We start from the raw sequence: 19,039 nt of genomic DNA, 5'->3' as shown, positions 1-19,039 counted from the left end.
AAACCTGTTGAATGATATCAGGCAGAACGACCAGGGACACCCAGAGTCCCTCTCTGGGATTATAGTTGCTCCGGCAGAAACACTGCTGACTCTTTGGGACTCGTGGAGTTTAAAGGCTGGCCTCTTCCCGTGGCGGGGAGGCCTTGATGGTAAACCAGTTTTTGGTCAGTTTTAGCCCCTGTGGCTCAGCATCAGCCTGTCCTCCCACTCCCAATCCCGAGTTGGTCACTGTGCCAGTGTTTCTGGAGCTGCCTGTTGGCATCAGATTGAGCCCTTCACGGGCCCTGACCTCCAAATACTGAGATTTTTGATTGGCAGTTGCTGCTTCTGATGGCAGAGGTGTCGAGAGATTGATCCCTGCCAGATGAATTTGAAGAGCCAGTGCTTATTTCTTTTTCCCCCGCATTTTTTCCTTTTTTACCCCTTTTGAGAGCTAGAGATTTAAGAATTATGACTTCAAAAAGCACTGCATGCTCAGGGATTTAGAAAGTCAACATGTTGACAAAAAGGAAACACATTTGGAAAAAGAACTGAGCCCTGAAGACCTCAGGAAGCACAGATACCCACAACTAAAAATTCACATACAAAAACAGTGTGGAAAGTGTGGTCCGTTAAAGGAAAAAAACTAGGAAACCATCCTTCAGGAAGACCAGATGGCAGACTTACTAGACAAAGACTGTAAAACAGCTGCCTTAAAGATGTTCAAGAAGCTACAGGAAGATGGAGATAGTCAGAAAAAACAATGCATGAACAAAATAGGAATATCAATAAAGTTTAATAGATGGTACCTTTGCTCTGTAACCTGTTGTCAGTGCTTTGTCCAGAATCTAAATATACGACACCACTGCCTACACAGCAAGCACAAGCCAGTGTAGTTACCAAGTTTTTTGTAAGCTAAAGAACTAGAAATAATATAAATGCATTTTGAATGCATTTACCATGCTTAAGCTACCACAGGACTTTTCACCTATTACTGTATTGAAGTTATAACAAATTAGATAACTATCAAAATGTGGTAATTTATCTTTATTTTTGTTAGATAAACTTAACATTTGCTACAGTTTTGCCTGAAATTAATAGCATTCAAGGATAATAAAGCAGTCTTAAGGTCTCAAATGTGAGAAATCTGTGGCAAGAGTTTAAAAAAGTACCATTAGTCAAGGTACAGTTTAAATAATAATATATACATATTTCATAACTCAAATCTAACATGAATATTAACCTGTTTTTGGTTAATTTGCCTACAACATGGCCTGACTGCAGACATGTCCTCCAGAAGACATTTAGCATTTGGTGTCACTGGGGCTGCCTTGGGGGAGGGGTGCCAAAGGCATTTTTTGAGTAGAACCTAAGGATGCTGCCATACAAGGCAAAGGATGAACCTTCAAAAAGAATTATCCAGCCTAAACTGCAGTGCCACAGTTAAAAGACCCTGTTGTTGAGTATGACTCAACTGACCCAAGTTCCATTTTACAAATAGTCTGTGTTCCTAGTAATTCTGAAAACCAGACTTTGCTAATAGGTATGGACTGTTTACATGACTTCACCTAGCCAATGTCTCTACCAAAATCAATGTTCGACTTCAAGTATCAAAAATACTTCCAGAATGATTAAACCACAAAATCAACTTTCAATGACAGAAATCATGCCATTTAATTCCCTTGAACTGCTCTACTATATTTATCTCTTAACATGGAAAGTTAAATTGCAATATTTTGAAGTAGATAAGCAAATAGCTTCCATTGCACATTTTTCTGGACCATGATAAAAGTTTAAAGCTACGTCAACCATCTGGCAGATAGTAAAGTGTTACACAAGTCTTCTAAAAATGTTTATCACAATATATAAAAAATGAACTCCACTTGTTTGTTTAAATGTGTCATAACCATTTGTTTAGACAGGTTAAGTTTATTTTGCTCTCTTTGTATAATAATCTCTCAATTTTTTTTTTACAAATTTCAGTACATATATATGGGGTGTATGACATAAAATCAGGAATTCTTTTCCATACAAATTTTGGTTGTAAAGTATCACTATTTCCAAGGAGAGTTCCATTAGGGAACTAGATTTTTTAAAAGTTCATTTTAAGTTTACTAACTAGAGAAATTCTTCAGTACTTTAGTAACCATTCATCTCCACTTTTACATTCTGTGTATTTTCTCATGGTCAACAAACAGATTCAAACGATTTAAGTTATCCCACCACTTAAAGAGAAAAGTATCTGCAATAATTTGAAACCATGGAGTTATCTTAATTTCACCACGGGCTGCCTTTCCTAGAAGTTCTTCTAATTCTTCCTTTGTTACGTAGCAATAGCTTTTGATCTCATTGGGGTCTGGATTCAAGGTCACGTTCTTCTTCACAAACAAAATGTAATCAATTTCATGTTCTCCCCAGATACCATCAGATTGAGCCTTGTAGTGAATTCGTGTTAGATAATTAATTTCCTCTGGAGGAACCTAGGGTAAAAAAAAAGAAAAACCTCCAAAACATCAACAAAAAAATAATCTAAATCAACCTACTACATTTCAGTAATACCTTGAACAACAGAACTAGTTTTAGAATGGTAATTTTTGAAACGTCAATTTCCTATTAATACATGGAATACATAAAGTATATATACTGTGAAAGTGAAAGTCTCTCAGTCGTGTCTGACTCTTTGCAACCCCGTGGACTACTGTTCAGTCCATGGACTTCTCCAGACCAGAATACTGGAGTGGTTAGCTGTTCCTTCTCCAGGGGATCTTCCCAACCCAGGGATTGAAACCAGGTCTCCTTCATTGCAGGCAGATTCTTTAAGAGCTGAGCCACCAGGGAAGCCCAAGAATACTGGAGTGGGTAGCCTATCCCTTCTCCAGGGGATCTTCCCGATCCAGGAAAATCTATATACTTGAAATAGTGTTAAATAGTTTCAAGTCTGAAATTTTTCCCCAAGGACCAAAAGTAGATTTATTAAAAAATGTATATTAAAGAAAATAGAGTCACTCAAACCAGAAGTGTGACATTCCCCCTCGCATCTGAATTTATAGGAGAAAAAAAAAATTCCCATTTTAACTAGGTAAGAGAAATACTTTTATTTATTCAGGTCTTATTGAAAGGGGACAATTCCAGGAACAAGAGGATAATTTCAATTCACCCAATTAGGTCTGTAGTTCACAAGAAAATACTCATCTTTGGTCAATTATGAAACAGTCAACTTTATATACTGGTTAATCAATCCACTTTGGTAGAGTTAAGTATCTACAAGTATTATGAAGTCAAAATTTAACTTATTTAATGGGCTTTTTGGGGGCCTAAGAAAACCAAGTGATACAAAGCAGAGAGCTACACTTGAATTTAAAGTTTTATTAAAAATTGTTTTAATGTATTCTAAATAGATTTCAGCTGGTATGGTGGGTTACCTCTTCCATGGGGATTCCGAGTTCGGCCTTTAACCGCCTCTGTGCTGCTCTTCTTACTCCAATAGCATCCTTTTCTTCCAGCTCACTCGGGTTGCTTAATGGGTGACTACAGCAAGTATTAGTAAAACACCCTGTAACATGTTAATGTTTATAAATATACAGAGATAAACTTTTCCTGAAAGTAGGTTAGGAAGATTAAGATAACTTGAAGTTTTAAAAGTAACAGAAAAATAAAATGATTCTGGATAATTTTAAATCTGTTATAATGCGCCGCCAGCGACCATTTTGTGAAAGACACAGGTAGATGTACATTTTTATGAATGCTTTCTTAACCTAAATGGTCAAAACGTGTATAAGACACAAATGATTACAGACACATCTATACATACCTAGCAGTTCTTATCCTTTACTGCTGCTTTATTTATTAGGTTGCATCCACCATACAAGCTTCTCGTGTGAAGAAAATAAAACTCAGCAACTGACTAGTTTTCTGATCTCGGCTACCAGAAATTAATTGCACGTGACAAATCAAATCAAAGCACGTACAGCTGCCAACAACACACAAAGGGTGAGCACTTACCTGGGAAGGTAATCTTAGCGTCTGACCTCTGCTGCAGCAGCAGCTTGTTCTCGGTGTTGAACAAGAAGACACTGAAAGCTCGGTGCAACAACCCTGACGGCGAGAGAGATGCGACGTCCTGAGTCTCTGTCTGGGGCTCGCAAGGGCTCGGGCGGCCGGAGGGGACGACGTGGGACCCCCGCCCTCCTTGCGCCCGGGGACCCAGGCCCGCCGCCCTCGCGGGCACCTCTCTCGATGTTCTCGTTCAGGTGGCAGTTCTTCTTCGTCTCCGCCCCGATCCTCCGGTCGTTCTCGTCGATGAGGATGCACATCTCCGCCAGGAGCTGCACCTGCCTCTCGTCCAGCTCGTCCGTGTTCACCTCCGGCATCACCGCCCTGCCTTCGCGCCGCCCCGGGAACCTGGGGACGGGGTTCCCACGGTCGGAGGACGCCCCCGCAGCCGCCCCCGCGCCGGCCCCCGGGCCGCGCTTACAGCCCCCAGCGCTGCTCACGCGGCGCAGACCCCGGGCCTCCGGCTACTTCCCCACACGGTTGGGTTAGACTACGGGATGAGATCCGCAAGCGCTCGGCCGTCCCCTCAGCGCGAAAAGTCCGGACCCCAGCCCGCCTCCTGGCACCTCACAGATCCTCTCCTCCGTACCTCAGACACTCGCCGTCCACTGAAAGCTGGGCCGCCGGGCGAGTCTCTCTCAGACTCCGCCCCCAGGCACGGGCCCCGCCTCCGGCCCGAGGCCCGCCCCCCGAGGCCGCGCGGCCAATTGCCCGCGCCGGCGCCAGGGCGCGCCACATTCCCGCCGGCCAATGGTGCGCCGGCCCGCGACCTACGTCACGGTCGCGCGGTGGAGCCACTCCTGATCTCCAGGCGTCTCCTCCCACGGCTCTGGCCTGCGGAACCTTCCCCAGGCCGTAGCGCGGGTGCTCTCGGCGCCTTCGGTATACAGCTGAGGTGACGCTCCTCGATTGCGGAGCGGCCTGACGGAGGGCACTCACTGACTAGGGACCTGGTGAGCGTCCGTTTACGTCTTGCCCTCGGCCCTGGCCGCTCTAGCCAGTCGGCGCACCCGAGGCGCTGCGCACGCGGCGCGCTGACGTCAGGCGTCTCCGCGCTCTCGCGGTCTGAGGCGCGGGGAGACGCTTGTGTGAAGCAGTTCTGTGCGCCAAACAGACCTGTTGGTGAGCGTGAGCTGTCCCCGCCGGGTGGTGTGGCGACTTCAAAGTAACTAGACAAGTTTGTCACTATTTGTGAAGGAAAGGAGTTAGAAAATGACTCTGCCAGTCGGGAGTTGCTGGTAAACCACCAGAAGGCGAGAGAGAGACATGGCACAGATTCCCTGTCAGAGGTCTCAGCAGGAACCAGCACCGACTGGCACCTTGATCCTGGACCTCAAGCCTCCAGACCTGAGACAAAAAATTTCTGTTGTTTAAGCCTGACTCGTGGCATTTTGTTACAGCAGCACTATCAAAGGAACGCACTGTGGAAAACGTGGGCTTTGATGTGGACCTGGATTTTAATCCAATCTTTGCTCCATTGCATACTAGCTTTTTGAGTTTTGACAACTAATTGTAACATCCTCACGCTTAATTGGACTTCCCAGGTGGCGCTAGTGGTAAAGAACTCACCTGCCAATGCAGGCGATGTGAGACACGGGTTCATTCCCTGGGTTGGGAGGATCCCCTAGAGGAGGGCCTGGTAACCTTCTCAAGTATTCTTGCCTGGAGAATTCCGTGGACAGAGCAGAGGAGTCTGGCGGGCTACAGTCCATGGGGTCGCACAGAGTCGGACACAACTGAAGCGACTTAGCGTGCTGGCGTGTTTTAAGTTCAATTCAGAATAATTTGTACTTTATTTTAGTCGATTTATAATGTTTCTGGTATACAGCAAAATGATAGTTTACACATTATTCTTTAACAGTATAGGTTATTACAAGATGTTGAATACAGTTAGTTCCCTGTGGTACACAGTAAATCCTTGGATTCTGTTTATATATAGTAGTGTATATGTTAACCCCAATATAATTTATCCACCCCCCCCACCTTACCTCTTTGGTAGGCCTAAGTTTTTTTGTGTGAGTCTATTTCTGTTCTGTAAATTAAAGTTCATTTGTATCATACTGTAAATAGTGGCATCGCTGACTCCATGGACATGAGTTTGAGCAACCTCAGGGAGTTGGTGATGAACAGGGGAAGCCTGGCATGCTGCAGTCCATGGGGTCGCAAAGAGCAGGACACGACTGGAGTGACTGAACTGAACTTAGATCCCACCTACAAATATGTGTTTAGATGACTTTCTTAGCACTGTGACCATCTCTAGGTTCATTCATGTTACAAAAGGTTTCATTTTTTTTTTTAATGAGTAGTATGCCATTGTGCACACGCATGTGTGTATACACACACCTTTTTTATCCAGTGTGTGTATACACATCTTTTTTATTCATTGTGTGTGTGTATACACACCATGTCTTTTTTTATCCATTCCATTTGTTGACGGACATTCAGATTGCTTACATATCTTGGCTATTGTGAATAGTGCTGCTGTTAACATTTGGGGGTACATGTATCTTTTGAAATCAAGAGTTTTGTCCAGATATATGGCCAGTTGTGGGATTGCTGGATCATATGGGTAGTTGTATTTTTAGTTTTTTAAGGAACCTCCACACTGTTCTCCATAGTGGCTGTAGGGTTCCCACTTCTCCACACCCTCTCCAGCATTTACAATTTGTGGACTTTTTGATGATGGCCATTTGGACCAGTGTGAGGTGGTACCTCATCGCAGTTTTGATCGGCACTTTATTAGGTTGGCTTGAGGATCAGACAAGTTAACAAATATGTTACGTGCCTGGCACACAGCGGGCCCTCAAATTGTTGATTCCATTCCCCTCTTATTTTTGTGACACTTCTTTACAGTCATTTTATTTCCAGTGACTTTTACAGAATTCTAAATATAGCAAAGATTACCTCAATTATAACAACATCCTAAGTTTCACCCAAACTGTTGATGCTGTGCTTCAAAATAAAACCACATATTAGCACCTGAATCAATTGTAGCTGATATTGTGGTTACTGGGCATTCTACCTGCTCCCTCGCCCTGCAGAATGCCTTGTGCGTATTAGGTCCCTAATAAAATTGCTAGTTGAATGGCAGCTACAACCACTAAACTTAAAACCCTCAGTTCACCTTATATAACTGATTCTAGCAATAAACTTTTATTATACTGAATATTGAAGTAACCTCGGGTTTTACTGCACAAACATTGTGGCTATTCGAATCCCCATATACGTCGAATTTGTTTCTTGTGTAACAACCGTACTAATGCTTCTCCAATTCGAATGATGAGCTTTAGTCTGTATCAAAAAAAAAAAAAAATGCTCCCACGCGTCTGATTTCGTCTTTGCTTTAGGACTTTAAACGCCCAGCTGGTTGTTCCTAGAGCAGAGGCCGCCTGCGCACCCTGTAATTTTTTCAACCTGTACAAGGACAAGAAGGCCATCAGGTCCCACCTTTCGCGGCGAGACGCTGCCTTTGTTTCGTCTCCGCAGCCAATGGCGAACACACACTTCAGACCGGAGGCTGCAGGGGGTGAGTCACCCTCCGCAGATCCGCCGGGATCGGCGCGCAGCCGCCTCGCCCGCGCCGCCCCGGGAAGCAACGCCCGGGAAGCGGTTCCCGGCACACGAGGCGGTTCCGACTGGGGCCGGCGACTCCAGAGACCCGACCCGGGTCCAAATGGACGCCAACCTGCGCCCGCCCGGGACGCCCTTGGGCCCCCGCCGCCGTGAGTACCCGCAGGTCCACAGCGCCCCCGGACCACGGGGCGCCCGCCGCCCTTCGGCCCTACGCGGGGACTTCAGATGGGTGCCGACACAGCAGGGCGAGGACCAGGTGGTCCCGGGGGCCAGCTGTGTATTCGCCGCCGCGGCGACCCACTTTAGGATCCCCGCCCCCGCAGGCAGCTGCTGGGACTTCCTGCGCGGGGCTGGACTTCCGGCGGTGCCAGCCGCGGGGCTTCCCGTCGGGCCTGCGCGTGAAGGATGGCGGGAGGGGTTTCCGGTGTGGGGCGGAGGCGGGGCGGGGACTTCCGGCGCCGGAAGTGTGGGGCGTTGGGCTGCCGGGTCTTGGGGCCGCGTCTAGGCGGGGACTCGAGGTCCTGTGCGTCTGCGTCCGTCCCGCTCGCCGCGTGGCTGGGAAGACACGGGCGGCAGCGCACTGCCCGGCTGGCACTACGCGGCGGCGGGCTCGGCGGCGTCGTGACAGGTGAGTGTTGGCCCGCCATCTTTCTCCCGGGACCGCTGCCGCAGGCTGTGCGGCGGCGGCGGCGGCCTCCGCTGGGCGGGGTTGTCCTGGGTGGCCCCGCGCACCCCGACCTGGGCCCTGATTCCGCGCCCCTCTCTGACCCCGAGCCCGGCCGGGTCTCGACGGAGTTGGAACGCGGGCCCCTCGCCCAGAGCGGCTGGGAAGGCGGGTCCTTCGCGGCCCCCGGGAACCTCGCACCCGCGAGCGTGCAGGAACCCGGGGTCCTCAGGCCCCATTGAGGGTGTGGAACCGCGCCAGGGGCGCCGCGACCTTGGGCTGGAGCGGCGGGCCGTGTCCAGCCTCGCGTCCTGCCGGGTGCTCGCACGGAGGCCCCGGCGCGTGTCCTTCCTCCCCAGGACCGGGCAGCCGCGCGCACCTGCTGTGCCTTGGCCGCGAGCTGACGCCCTCAGCCTCTTTCCCCGGGAGTACCGACGGCGCTCTGAATTCCCAAGTGCTGCTGCTTCTAAGACGACTTGACAGTTAAGAAGTTCATCCTTGATGCGAGCTCATTCTTTTAATAATTGAGGTCTTTAAATAGTGTTGGTGGTTTTCCGGTTAGAGATGCCCCTAGTCCAGCATCAGGTCCAGAATTGGTGAGCGTGCCTTCGACTGGGTCGACGACGGGACACCTTCAGCCGGTTTACCGAGGCTGGACTGCGGGGCTGCCTTTGGTTGATGTCACTCAGCAGCTGAGTTTGTCGTTTGTCTTCCGAAATTCAATAAGGGTACTTTTGCAGTGAAGTGCTATGAAAAACTCTACCGGCTTTTCAGCCACGTTTTGTGTTATTAAATGCCACATGCAGAGTATAGCTTTTAACCATTTTTTTTTTTTGCGTGTTCATAACATTTACTATTTAGTCATTGTTTTTCTTTGGCCAAAAGTGTTTAAAAAGGCCACTGAGTTTGTAATTGTGAGTATTGTTTTGTTTGTAGGGTATAGTAGGCATGTGACATGCAAGGGCAAACCAGTTGCACAGAAGGAGAGTTTATATTAAATTGATATACTTGACCAATAGGATAGGGAGGTTGGATTCTTGGAGGGAACTATTTATACTTATTCGGATGTGTTTCGGAGAAGGCAATGGCACCCCACTCCAGTACTCTTGCCTGGAAAATCCCATGGACGGAGGAGCCTGGTAGGCTGTAGTCCATGGGATCGCTAAGAGTCAGGCATGACTGAGCGACTTCACTTTCACTTTTCCTGTTCATGCACTGGAGAAGGAAATGGCAACCCACTCCGGTATTCTTGCCTGGAGAATCCCAGGGATGGCGGAGCCTGGTGGGCTGCCGTCTATGGGGTTGCACAGAGTCGGACACGACTGAAGCGACTTAGCAGCAGCAGCAGGATGTGTTTACAAAAACCAGCAGGACCTTTTATTCACATAAACCTGTTTAATGCAGTCATATGCCCTGTCAGGAAGGTTCTCTGGTGGCTCAGATGGTAAAGAACCCACCTGCCAATGCAGAAGACAGGTTTGATCTCTGGGTCAGGAAGATTCCCTGGAGAAGGAAATGGGAACCCACTCCAGTATTCTTGCCTGGGAAATCCCATGGACAGAGGAGCCTGACAGACTACAGTCCTTGGGGTCGCAGAGTCAGACACGACTTAGTGACTAAACAAGAGCTAAAACCTCTTTGGAGAACCAAAACCTCTTTCAGATTTGTAATTATTTTAAATGTGTGTGTTTGTGTAGAAATTGATGAGTGGGAAAAGATGACCATACATTGACTATTTGGTGAGGTGACCAACAAAAGTAGGCAAAGCCCAGAGTAGCATCAGGTGGTTCATGGGGTTGAGAGAGGGGTTCAAGGCTCAGGGACAGGCCGGGGTGAGAATCTTGCAAGTTAGTAGTGAAGAAAACTGCTTATTTCTACTGAAGATACAGACGCTGGACAAGCTGGTTATGTGATCCTTAAGGGAGACTATCGTTGAGGTGGAAGGAAGGTTAATATTGCAATTTTCACACTTTGTATAAGCAATTTGTAGAACCTTCAGAATGCATTAGCTTCTCAGTTTATGCTTACCAGAGTATTTCTACTGATGAAGTTTTTAAGGAAGGAAAGAGAAGCTCTCTGCTATTTTACTTGCTTGATTGAAATATTTAGAGATAGTCTCATTTTTTCTTGAGCTTTCACAGGGTTTTGATATGTTTGTTCCTTTAAAAAACATAACTTATAAACTGTGAGGTGGCTGGGATAAAGTTCTGTGTTGAAAATCTTAATAACTGAGATGCTTTATGAAGTTAGTCATTTAACATGTGTGCTCTCTGAAAAGAGAATTATATATACCTTCCTATTTTTTTTTTTAGCCTGGGAGTTCTTCTTTATTGAGTAAAAAACATACAGTAAGTTCATACAGTGTGCTAGTTGTAAATGTGCAGCTCTGTGGATTTTTACCTATATATACATCTTTGTATAAGCATAAACCAGATCAAGATAGGGAACATTCGCAGCACCCCAGAAGGCTCATTTTTGCCTTTTCCACCTGGGACCTTTATTTTTTGAAATGAAGAATATAATTTCTGGTTAAGATTCCTTTAAGTCACTTTGATTTCTTGGACAACTTTTGTATATGGCAGTTAAATAGTTTCTAAATGCTTCTGTGAAAAAGTTATTGAAGTGCTCTTCAGTGGGATCATATGAATTGCTTCAGGATCCTTGCTTAAAGAATTTATGTTCAAATATTTTAAATTAAATATCAGTATCTCTTTTTTTGTGTGTATGTAAAATTCTGCCAACTACAGATTCTGCCATTGTTTTTTTTTATACTTTTGTCTCAACTGTTTCTAATTTCTATAGCTCAAATTTTTCAGATCTAAATTTCATGAAAAAGATTTATTCTGTCATTTTTCCATCAAAAATAATTTTTGTGAGAGACAGTTTTATTCTGTGTTGCCTATATCTACCAGTAATATACTTTTCCCTCCTCGTGTGCAGAAGAGCAGTTAAAAATGGTAAGGTATTGGACTTAGAGGCATGATAGGGTCAAAGTACCCATCTTTACGTTCAGTGTAGACTTCTCCCAGTTTTATACACGTTGCTTAGTTCTCTTTTCATCTCTAAACCTGTACACCCCTGCCTCCTTGTATTTTGACATTCAAAGGCCTTGCAAAAACATAATACATTCAGTATTAGGTCCTGATTTCTTCTCCATATCTGCTGTCTCATCTCAGTAATCTGACCTCTGTTTCACCTACCTGCTGCCTCAGAAACGGGGCTCTCCTTGTTACCTCTCTTTTCTTCCCCCCACCCACCCCAATCCATTCATCTTCTTCTAATCTTAACTGTTATCATCTATTACCTTGACTGTCTCAGTAACTGCCTAACTGGCTTCTGCATTCACAGTCGTCTTACCTTGTCATGTATTTTTCACATAGCAGCCAGTCCACTATTGCTTATTTGCTTAAGAAGTTTTAAGTGACTTTCCTTTATTTTAGGATAAACTATAAAGGCAAAAGATTAGATTCTAAGCCTATCTCTCCACTTACCTTGCACCATTCTGTCCATTGTTTGCTGTATTATAGCTATAGTATTTGTTTTTTAATATCTGGGCATTTTCACATGCTATTCCTGTCCTTGAAATATCTACTCCCTTTTCTGTTTTCCATGTGGTTAATTCTTAGGAATTCTTCAGTCTTAATTTGGATGCTGGCCTCTCAGAATGATCTTTGTAACTTAGCTAATAGCTGGTCTCATAATATTTGCACAAGTCTTTTGTAGCACTTGTCACGATTTATAACTTCTGTAATAAGTTACGAGATTGTGTGTATAATATCTGTCTTCCAACTCAACTCTTAAGCTTTCTGAGAAGGTAGGAACCAAGCCTGTTTTGTTCACTACAGCATTCCCAGTGCTCAGCCCATCCAGATGAGACGAATACTGGTGAGTGACTTAATGAAGTGTAGTGCTGTTGTCATCCCTGCTTTAAAGATACAGAGTTAAGCCTTCAGAACGTGGTTATGTAACTTGACCAGAGTTACACAGCCTGTCAGTGGTAGATGTAGTGTTCATCTACCCATCAGATATATGAAGATGTGTTTATGTCAAGCCTAATAAATACAGTACAAATACAGTAGTGGCCCCAGTTTACTGTGTCCCAGTCCTCACTGTGTTGATTGTGTAGTGGGGGAAACGCTTATTAAGTGAGTAAATCATAAATAGGATGTAGGTACAAGCGTGGTGAGAGTCATGAAGTGCTGTGACTAGTGGTCATCAAGGGAGGTTGTTCTGGGAAGTGACATTCAAGCTGAGGCTTCATGATGGAAGAGAGCCAGCCCTTTGAGGGATTAGTGGGGACTTAGGTTTGTATGACTCTCAAACTCATGTGAGTGAAATAAGGTGTGATGGATAACACAGATTCTTATTGTCCTGTCAGTAGGTGAAGTCTCTGCCCTCTGCTTGAATGGGGGTTGGTCTTGTGGCTGGCTTTGACAGAGAGTATCCAAAAAAGCAAGGAGGATAGAAGATATTTTTTTTTAAATGAGAATTTTAGAGATAAAATGTTATCTTATTGTGTCCTTTTTAAAAAAACATTTGAGAGTTAAATTTTGTCTATATAATGCTGCAAAAAGTGGTAATTTTAATAAATTAGTGGATTTCAAATTTTAAAACCTAAATGCAAAGAACTAATTGACCAAATTGAATGTACTTTTTTGTTACCTTTTGTACAAGGCCTACACATGTTCAATTGGAGAGTCAAAAGATCTCTGGCTTTAGAGTAGATGTATATTTTTCCTGTTGCTCCCACTAAGTATAGCTAAAAACAGTGGACATTAAATACAAAACAAATATGAGACTGAAAAGTGGAGAGAAGAAAGAAAATTGTTTGTGTATGGGGACCTGAGAACTGACTCAGGGCTGAGTTCCCTGGGTTTTCCTCTTGCCCCATACATCCTAACCTTGGGACTGGAGCAGCCGCAACCCAGCAATGCCAAAGGGCTCAGCAAGCCCTGAGAAAGCTGGCCTCTGACCAGAAGACCAGGAAAGGGACAGACTGCCAGACAGGACGTGCTTAGAAAACCTTGTGGCCCCACCTCAGGCTGAGCATTCCAGGTGGGGTAGGGAATCTAGTCCCTGATCCCTGACAAGCCTTGTGTGGACCACACTGTGCTGGGTGGGATCAGAGAGGCCTGGTAAGGAGCTGGGTTCTCAGCTCTGTTGTGTGATAACAAAGAACACCCTCCTCTTTCCCGTTGGAATGGCCTCAGAAGAAACCTAGCAAAAGTTCAGGAATTTTGCCACCTGGAACGGCACAGTAACAAGGTGCCCTAGGTTCAGCTTGGCGGTGTGAATAGAGGCCAGGGGAGCTTCATCCGGCATTGGCAAGGGGTACTTCCTCCTGGGTGAGAGGAGGCGGAGCAGGGAGCACTTGCTTCCATCCCCACTTTCTATATCCACCTGGAAGAAACAAGGCCATACCCTTGTTGGCTGGCTGGGCCAGTGTCAGAAGAGGCCTGCTGGAAGACTTAGATCAGATCCCATGTCTGATATGGAGAAGGCAATGGCACCCCACTCCAGTACTCTTACCTGGAAAATCCCATGGATGGAGGAGCCTGGTAGGCTGCAGTCCATGGGGTCGCTAAGAGTTGGACACGACTGAGCGACTTCACTTTCACTTTTCCCTTTCATGCACTGGAGAAGGAAATAGCAACCCACTCCAGTATTCTTGCCTGGAGAATCCCAGGGACGGGGGAGCATGGTGGGCTGCCGTCTATGGGGTCGCACAGAGTCGGACACGACTGAAGCGACTTAGCAGTAGCAGCATGTCTAATAACAACACCCTGCATACTGAGGCTTCTCACACCGAGGGGGAAAATGTCAACTTGAATCAGAAAAGGTAGCTAACAGCCACACAGGAATGATGCATATGTTAGAATTGTTTGACAGGATTTTAAAGCAGCCATCATAAAACTTTCAGTGAGGAGATACTAACACTTGAAGCGAATGAAAAATAGAAAATTTCAGGAAGAAAATACGGGATGTAAAGAAGAAACAAATGGAAATTTTAGAACTGGAGAGTATAGTAAATGAGCTTGTGGAATCCATGAACTTGATGATAAAACAATGAAAATTACCCAGTCTGAACATTAGAGAGAAAATAGACTGGAAAAAAGTAAACTGAACCCCTGGGACCTGTGCCTTTAACAAGAGACCTGTCCTTATCAGAAAGAGAGGAGAGAGACAGTGGGGCTGCAAATACGTTTGAAGAAACACTGGCTAGGTATTTCCCAAGTTTGGCAAGCCATAAACCTATATTTCAAAAAGTATGGTGAAACCCAGGCAAGATAAATTCAAAGAAATCTCTGCTAAGCTGCCTCATCGTCAGACTTCTGAAACTAAAGATGAAAAAGCAGTGGGAGAGAGAAATGTCCCTTTGTCTGTAGTTGATTTCTCATCACAAACTGCAGAGCCCAGAAGGAAGTAGTATGTTTTTCAAGTGCTGAAGGAAAAGAACCATCAGATAGAATTCTCTATCAAAACATCATTCACATGATTTGTTACCAGTAGAGCTACCCTGAAATAATAGAGGAAGTTCAACAGAAAGGAAACGCTGTAGGAACACCAGGAAGGAAGAAGAAACAATGAAGAGAGTAAATGAATTGGTAAACTCAATAGACATTCCTTCTCTGACTTAGGTTTGAAAGTTGAAGCACAGCTGTCTGCTGTGGTTCTCAGAGTGTTTGGAGGAAACACTTAAGACGATTATGTTGTCAGTGGGGAGGGCAGAGGGACATGGAGGAAGTAAGGCTTCAACACTCACCAGGAACTGGTAGAACGTTGGTGGTCAGCAGACTGATAAGCTGTGAAAAAATAGTGAAGACTTAGCAGGCACTAAGAAAACTTATACAAAAGAAACTCAAAAACAAGAGAAATCAGAACGAAATTCCAAAAAAATGTTCAAATAACCTACAAGAAGGCAGAAAGAAGAAACAAAATGAGATAAGAAACAATGAATTATGCACCATTGACCAAGTAGGATTTACTCCATGGATGCATGTTTAGATCAGTATTGAAAATCAACAGTGTAACTGACCTGTTAGGGGCTTAGAAGAAAGCCACGTGCTAATATTAAGGGACGCAGGAAAAAACATGACACAACTGACACTCACTCATGAAACGCTCAGAACGTGAACAGTAGAGGAGGACGTTTCAACTTGATAAAACAATATGTTTACCCAAAACCTACAGCTAATATACTTAATGGTGAAAACTGACTATTTTTACCTCAAGATCCGAATAAAGAAAGGATGTTTGCTGTTACGTCTAATTCAACATAGCACTGGAATTTCTAGCCAGATCAGTAAGATAAGAAAAGGAAATAAAGGCATACAGATCAGAAAGGAAGAAGTAAACTGTCCTTTTTTACATGACACAGTAGTCCACATAGGAGATGCTAAATAATCTACAGAAAAATCTTGAACTAGTAAATGAGTTCAACAAGAGCGTAGGATACAAGCTTATTACACACAAATCAGTTGTATTTTTGTATACCAGCAATTTAAAATTGCACAAAAATATCTTCAGGGTTATTTGTATATGTAGAACTTTTATGCGAAACCTACAAAGTTGAGGAAGGAAATCAAAGATGATCTGAAACAGATCCTCTGTGTCCATAGATTGGAAGTCTCTACATAATAGCGATGCCAGTTCTCTCCAGATTAGTTAACAGATTAAACGCAGTTCTTATCAAAGTTCCATCAGGATTTTTGCAGATATGGATGAGATTATTCTAAATTTCTGTGGAAAGGCAAAGGAACTAGGATGGCTTAAACATTGTGAAAAAGATGTGATAGAAATCACAAGATGTCTGATTTCAAGATAGCACAGAACAGTGGAACAGAATAGAGAACCAAGAAATAATCCCATAGAAGTATAGCCAATTGATTTTTGAGCAAGATGCCAAACTTTCTCAATTTGGTGTACGATGGATTATCTTTAGCATATGGTGCTAGAATAATAGGATACCACCAGAAAAAAAAACAAACCAAAAACCTTGATCTAAACTTCACACTTTATTAAAAAAACAGCCCCAGAGTAGCCTGTAAATTTAACTGATAAAGCTAAAATTTTAAGGAGAAAACAGAAAAATTTGGGTATTTTGGATTGGTGGAAAGTTCTTAGACATGACTCTAAAAGTATGAGTCTTAGAAGAAAAATAATGGATGAGTTAGGACTTGATCAAAATTTAGAAGTTTTGGCAGAGTGGATTGTGTGTGAATTATATCTCAAACATTTTAAAAAACTTTTTAGTTTTTTTTTCCTTTAAACATACAGAAGTCTCACTCTTGGGCCTTCATTCAGGAGAAGTAGAAACTTCAGTTCAGTCGCTTAGTCGTGTCGGACTTTTTGCGACCCCATGAACCACAGCACGCCAGGCCTCCCTGTCCATCACCAATTCCCGGAGTTTACCCAAACTCATGTCCATTGAGTCAGTGATGCCATCCAACCATCTCATCTGTCGTCCCCTTCTCCTGCCCTCAATCTTTCCCAGCATCAGGGTCTTTTCAAATGAGTCAGCTCTTCGCATCAGGTGGCCAAAGTATTGGAGTTTCAGCAAAAACCTGTATGTTATTGTCATAGTAGCTTTATTTGTAATAGTAAGAAACTGGAAAGGGCCAGAATTCTTTGCAGTAGGTGAGTGGTTAAGACAGCTGTGCTGCATCCACAGGGGAGCAGCGCCAGCAGTCCACAGGAGGTGGTTGTGGTCCATCGGGGGGCGGGCCAAGAGCTCTAAGCTCAGGATCCCCAGAGGACATGCACTCTGCCACAGCAGAGCGGGGAGTGGAGGGCTGTGGGCTGGCTCCAGAGAAGGTGGGACACTGAGAGCCATCTTATGAGGACCTACAGATACTGTCGGTTATTGAAGAAGGAAGCAATATAAGTACATGCTTAAAATTACTTGCATTCACAAAGGTTTGCTGGGAGGAGGAGGGACCAGTGAGAGCAGAAAATGAGGAACTGATATTCAAAACGTCAATCTGCAGTTGAAGGAGTGTGTCCTGTGTAAATATACTGCTTAGAGTCATATTAACTAAGTGATGTGATTGTATTGAGAGGAGTTGTTGATGGTAGCAGGAAATGAATAATGTCCAAAATGGGGAAAGGAAAATGTGTTATGTGGATATTGGAATGCCATGCAGGATTTTGTGCGCTGTATGACAGTGGCCCTCACCACGGGTGAGCCCCGCGAACGTGGCCGGTTCCCAGTAAGCGGTGTTGTGAGTGAGAAGGAAACTGGAGCTTACAAACACTGACAGACCTCATTTGAGTTTTTTACTTGACTCAGATGAGAATATTTAAACATGGATTAAATAAAGCATTAAAATTTTATTTGTCCTTACCTTTTTAATGTGCTTGCTAGAAAATCTACAGTTGCTTTTGGGGCTTGCATCAGATTTCTCTAGGAGGGCATAGCTCTGGAATCTGTAGCTGGAAAATGCAGTTAGAATTCATTCCCCAGGGGTGTCGGGGAGTCTGCAGAGAGTGGGCTAAGGGAGAGTTCTCTATTTTAAATCCTTCTCTGCTGTTTGATTTTTTAAAAGGGTGTTAATGAAATTTGATAAAAAAGTTACCTCTTTAACAAAGGCTGTGGTCTCTACCTTAAAACATGTGAATGTATCACATTCTAATTTACATAGTAAATGTTAACATAATAAGGAAATTTGCAGTGAGCAGTTTCATTCTTGTCCCCTGTTTTTCCTTCATTTCAGTTTGCCATATCAGAAATAAAGTACTTGTTTTTCCTGCTCCTGTTTAGCTTCTTGCAGAAGTGACCAGGACCTCGTCTTCCAGAAGTAATGCCCACAGAAAGCGGGAGTTGTTCAGCTGCTCGCCAAGCAAAACAGAAGCGCAAATCTCACAGCCTTTCCATACGGAGAACTAACAGCTCAGAGCAGGAGAGGACGGGCCTGCCCAGAGACATGTTAGAGGGACAGGTGAGTGTCTGGTGAATATGTGAATCGTGTTGGCAGTGTTCAAAAAATAGCCCAGTGTATACAGATCTCCGAAGTAGAGGGAAAGTGTGGGTTACCAAAACAAGCAGGCCCCTCCATAGACCAGTGAAAATGAGTCAAGTGCAACAGCCTACAGAGGCAGAATTCAGTTTCCAGGTTAGTGTGTTACATATTGTAATAAATGTGGGTGTGACAGTCTGGGCTGGTTTTTGTTCTTTGCACAGGCAGATTGACAGTGTACTTTTAGGTTTCTGTCTCAGAACCTCAAGAGGAGAGCAGAATCAGGTATAATGATCTTTGTTCTCTGAGGAGTTCTTGAAATCTGATCTTTCAGTAACTTCTCTTGGCTTTACCCTGTGTCTGCTGTGTGAGTATATCTGCTGCTTATTACATTATATGTCTTTCTGATAATTTGATGCCCCCTTTATTAGTGATCTAATATTTTATTGACAAAGATAAGTTTGCTTCTACTTTTTCTAGTTCTTCTATAATGAGTAAAATGTTAGGTTTTTAAAAGGACATTGTTGTTAAGTCTAAATAAAAGCATATGTTATAGTAAAATAAATTGTAGATATATCTGCTATATGTTTATATAGGCATAAATATATATGTGTGTGTGCACGCTCAGTCATGTCTGACTCTGCGACCCCATGGACTGTAGCCCATCAGGCTCCTCTGTCCATGGGATTTCCCAGGCCAGAATACTGGAGTGGGTTCCCATTTCCTTCTCCAGGGAATCTTCCTGACCCAGGGATATAACCCGTGTCTCTTGAATCTCCTGCTTTGGCAGGTGTAATCTTTACCACGGTAGTAA

At 44.2% G+C, this 19,039-nt stretch overlaps 2 protein-coding genes across 30 annotated transcripts in view; one reads left to right on the top strand and one right to left on the bottom strand.

The window, feature by feature from the left end:
- Positions 1-1,865: 1,865 nt before the first annotated feature.
- Positions 1,866-5,032, bottom strand: LOC145532785 (isopentenyl-diphosphate Delta-isomerase 1). Of its 2 annotated transcripts, none has more exons than XM_081558569.1 (5): positions 4,622-5,032; positions 4,208-4,380; positions 3,982-4,074; positions 3,402-3,532; positions 1,866-2,459 (listed from the first exon to the last, which is right to left on the bottom strand). In XM_081558569.1, exons 1-5 carry the CDS (start codon positions 4,768-4,770, stop codon positions 2,142-2,144), a joined length of 864 nt encoding a protein of 287 aa, XP_081414695.1. In that variant the 5' UTR covers positions 4,771-5,032; the 3' UTR covers positions 1,866-2,141. The 2 variants fall into 2 exon arrangements, with proteins under 2 accessions (XP_081414695.1, XP_081414696.1); XM_081558570.1 differs by having other exon boundaries at positions 4,807-5,032.
- A 2,540-nt stretch (positions 5,033-7,572) lies between these two features.
- WDR37 (WD repeat domain 37) overlaps positions 7,573-19,039 on the top strand; it is a 34,872-nt gene continuing 23,405 nt past the window's right edge. For 8 of the 28 annotated variants that reach the window (XR_014073544.1, XR_014073540.1, XR_014073536.1 and 5 more), the window contains exons 1-2: positions 7,573-7,754; positions 18,030-18,207. Coding sequence is in view for 16 of the 28 variants with exons in the window: in XM_081558562.1 (XP_081414688.1) it covers positions 18,070-18,207 (138 nt within the window). In the remaining 12 variants the exon portion in view is untranslated. Of the gene's footprint in view, positions 7,755-8,081; positions 12,155-17,982; positions 18,208-19,039 lie in introns of those variants that run through there. The other 20 variants (XR_014073539.1, XR_014073538.1, XR_014073535.1 and 17 more) reach the window with 6 other exon arrangements.

The sequence above is a fragment of the Giraffa tippelskirchi genome, chromosome 13 (genome assembly GCF_054371585.1).
Source record: "Giraffa tippelskirchi isolate mGirTip1 chromosome 13, T2T-mGirTip1v1.2.pri, whole genome shotgun sequence".
NCBI classification, from domain to species: Eukaryota; Metazoa; Chordata; class Mammalia; order Artiodactyla; family Giraffidae; genus Giraffa; species Giraffa tippelskirchi.
The sequence above is the reverse complement of the archived record's forward strand: the minus strand, read 5'-3'. Positions and strand labels throughout refer to the sequence as shown.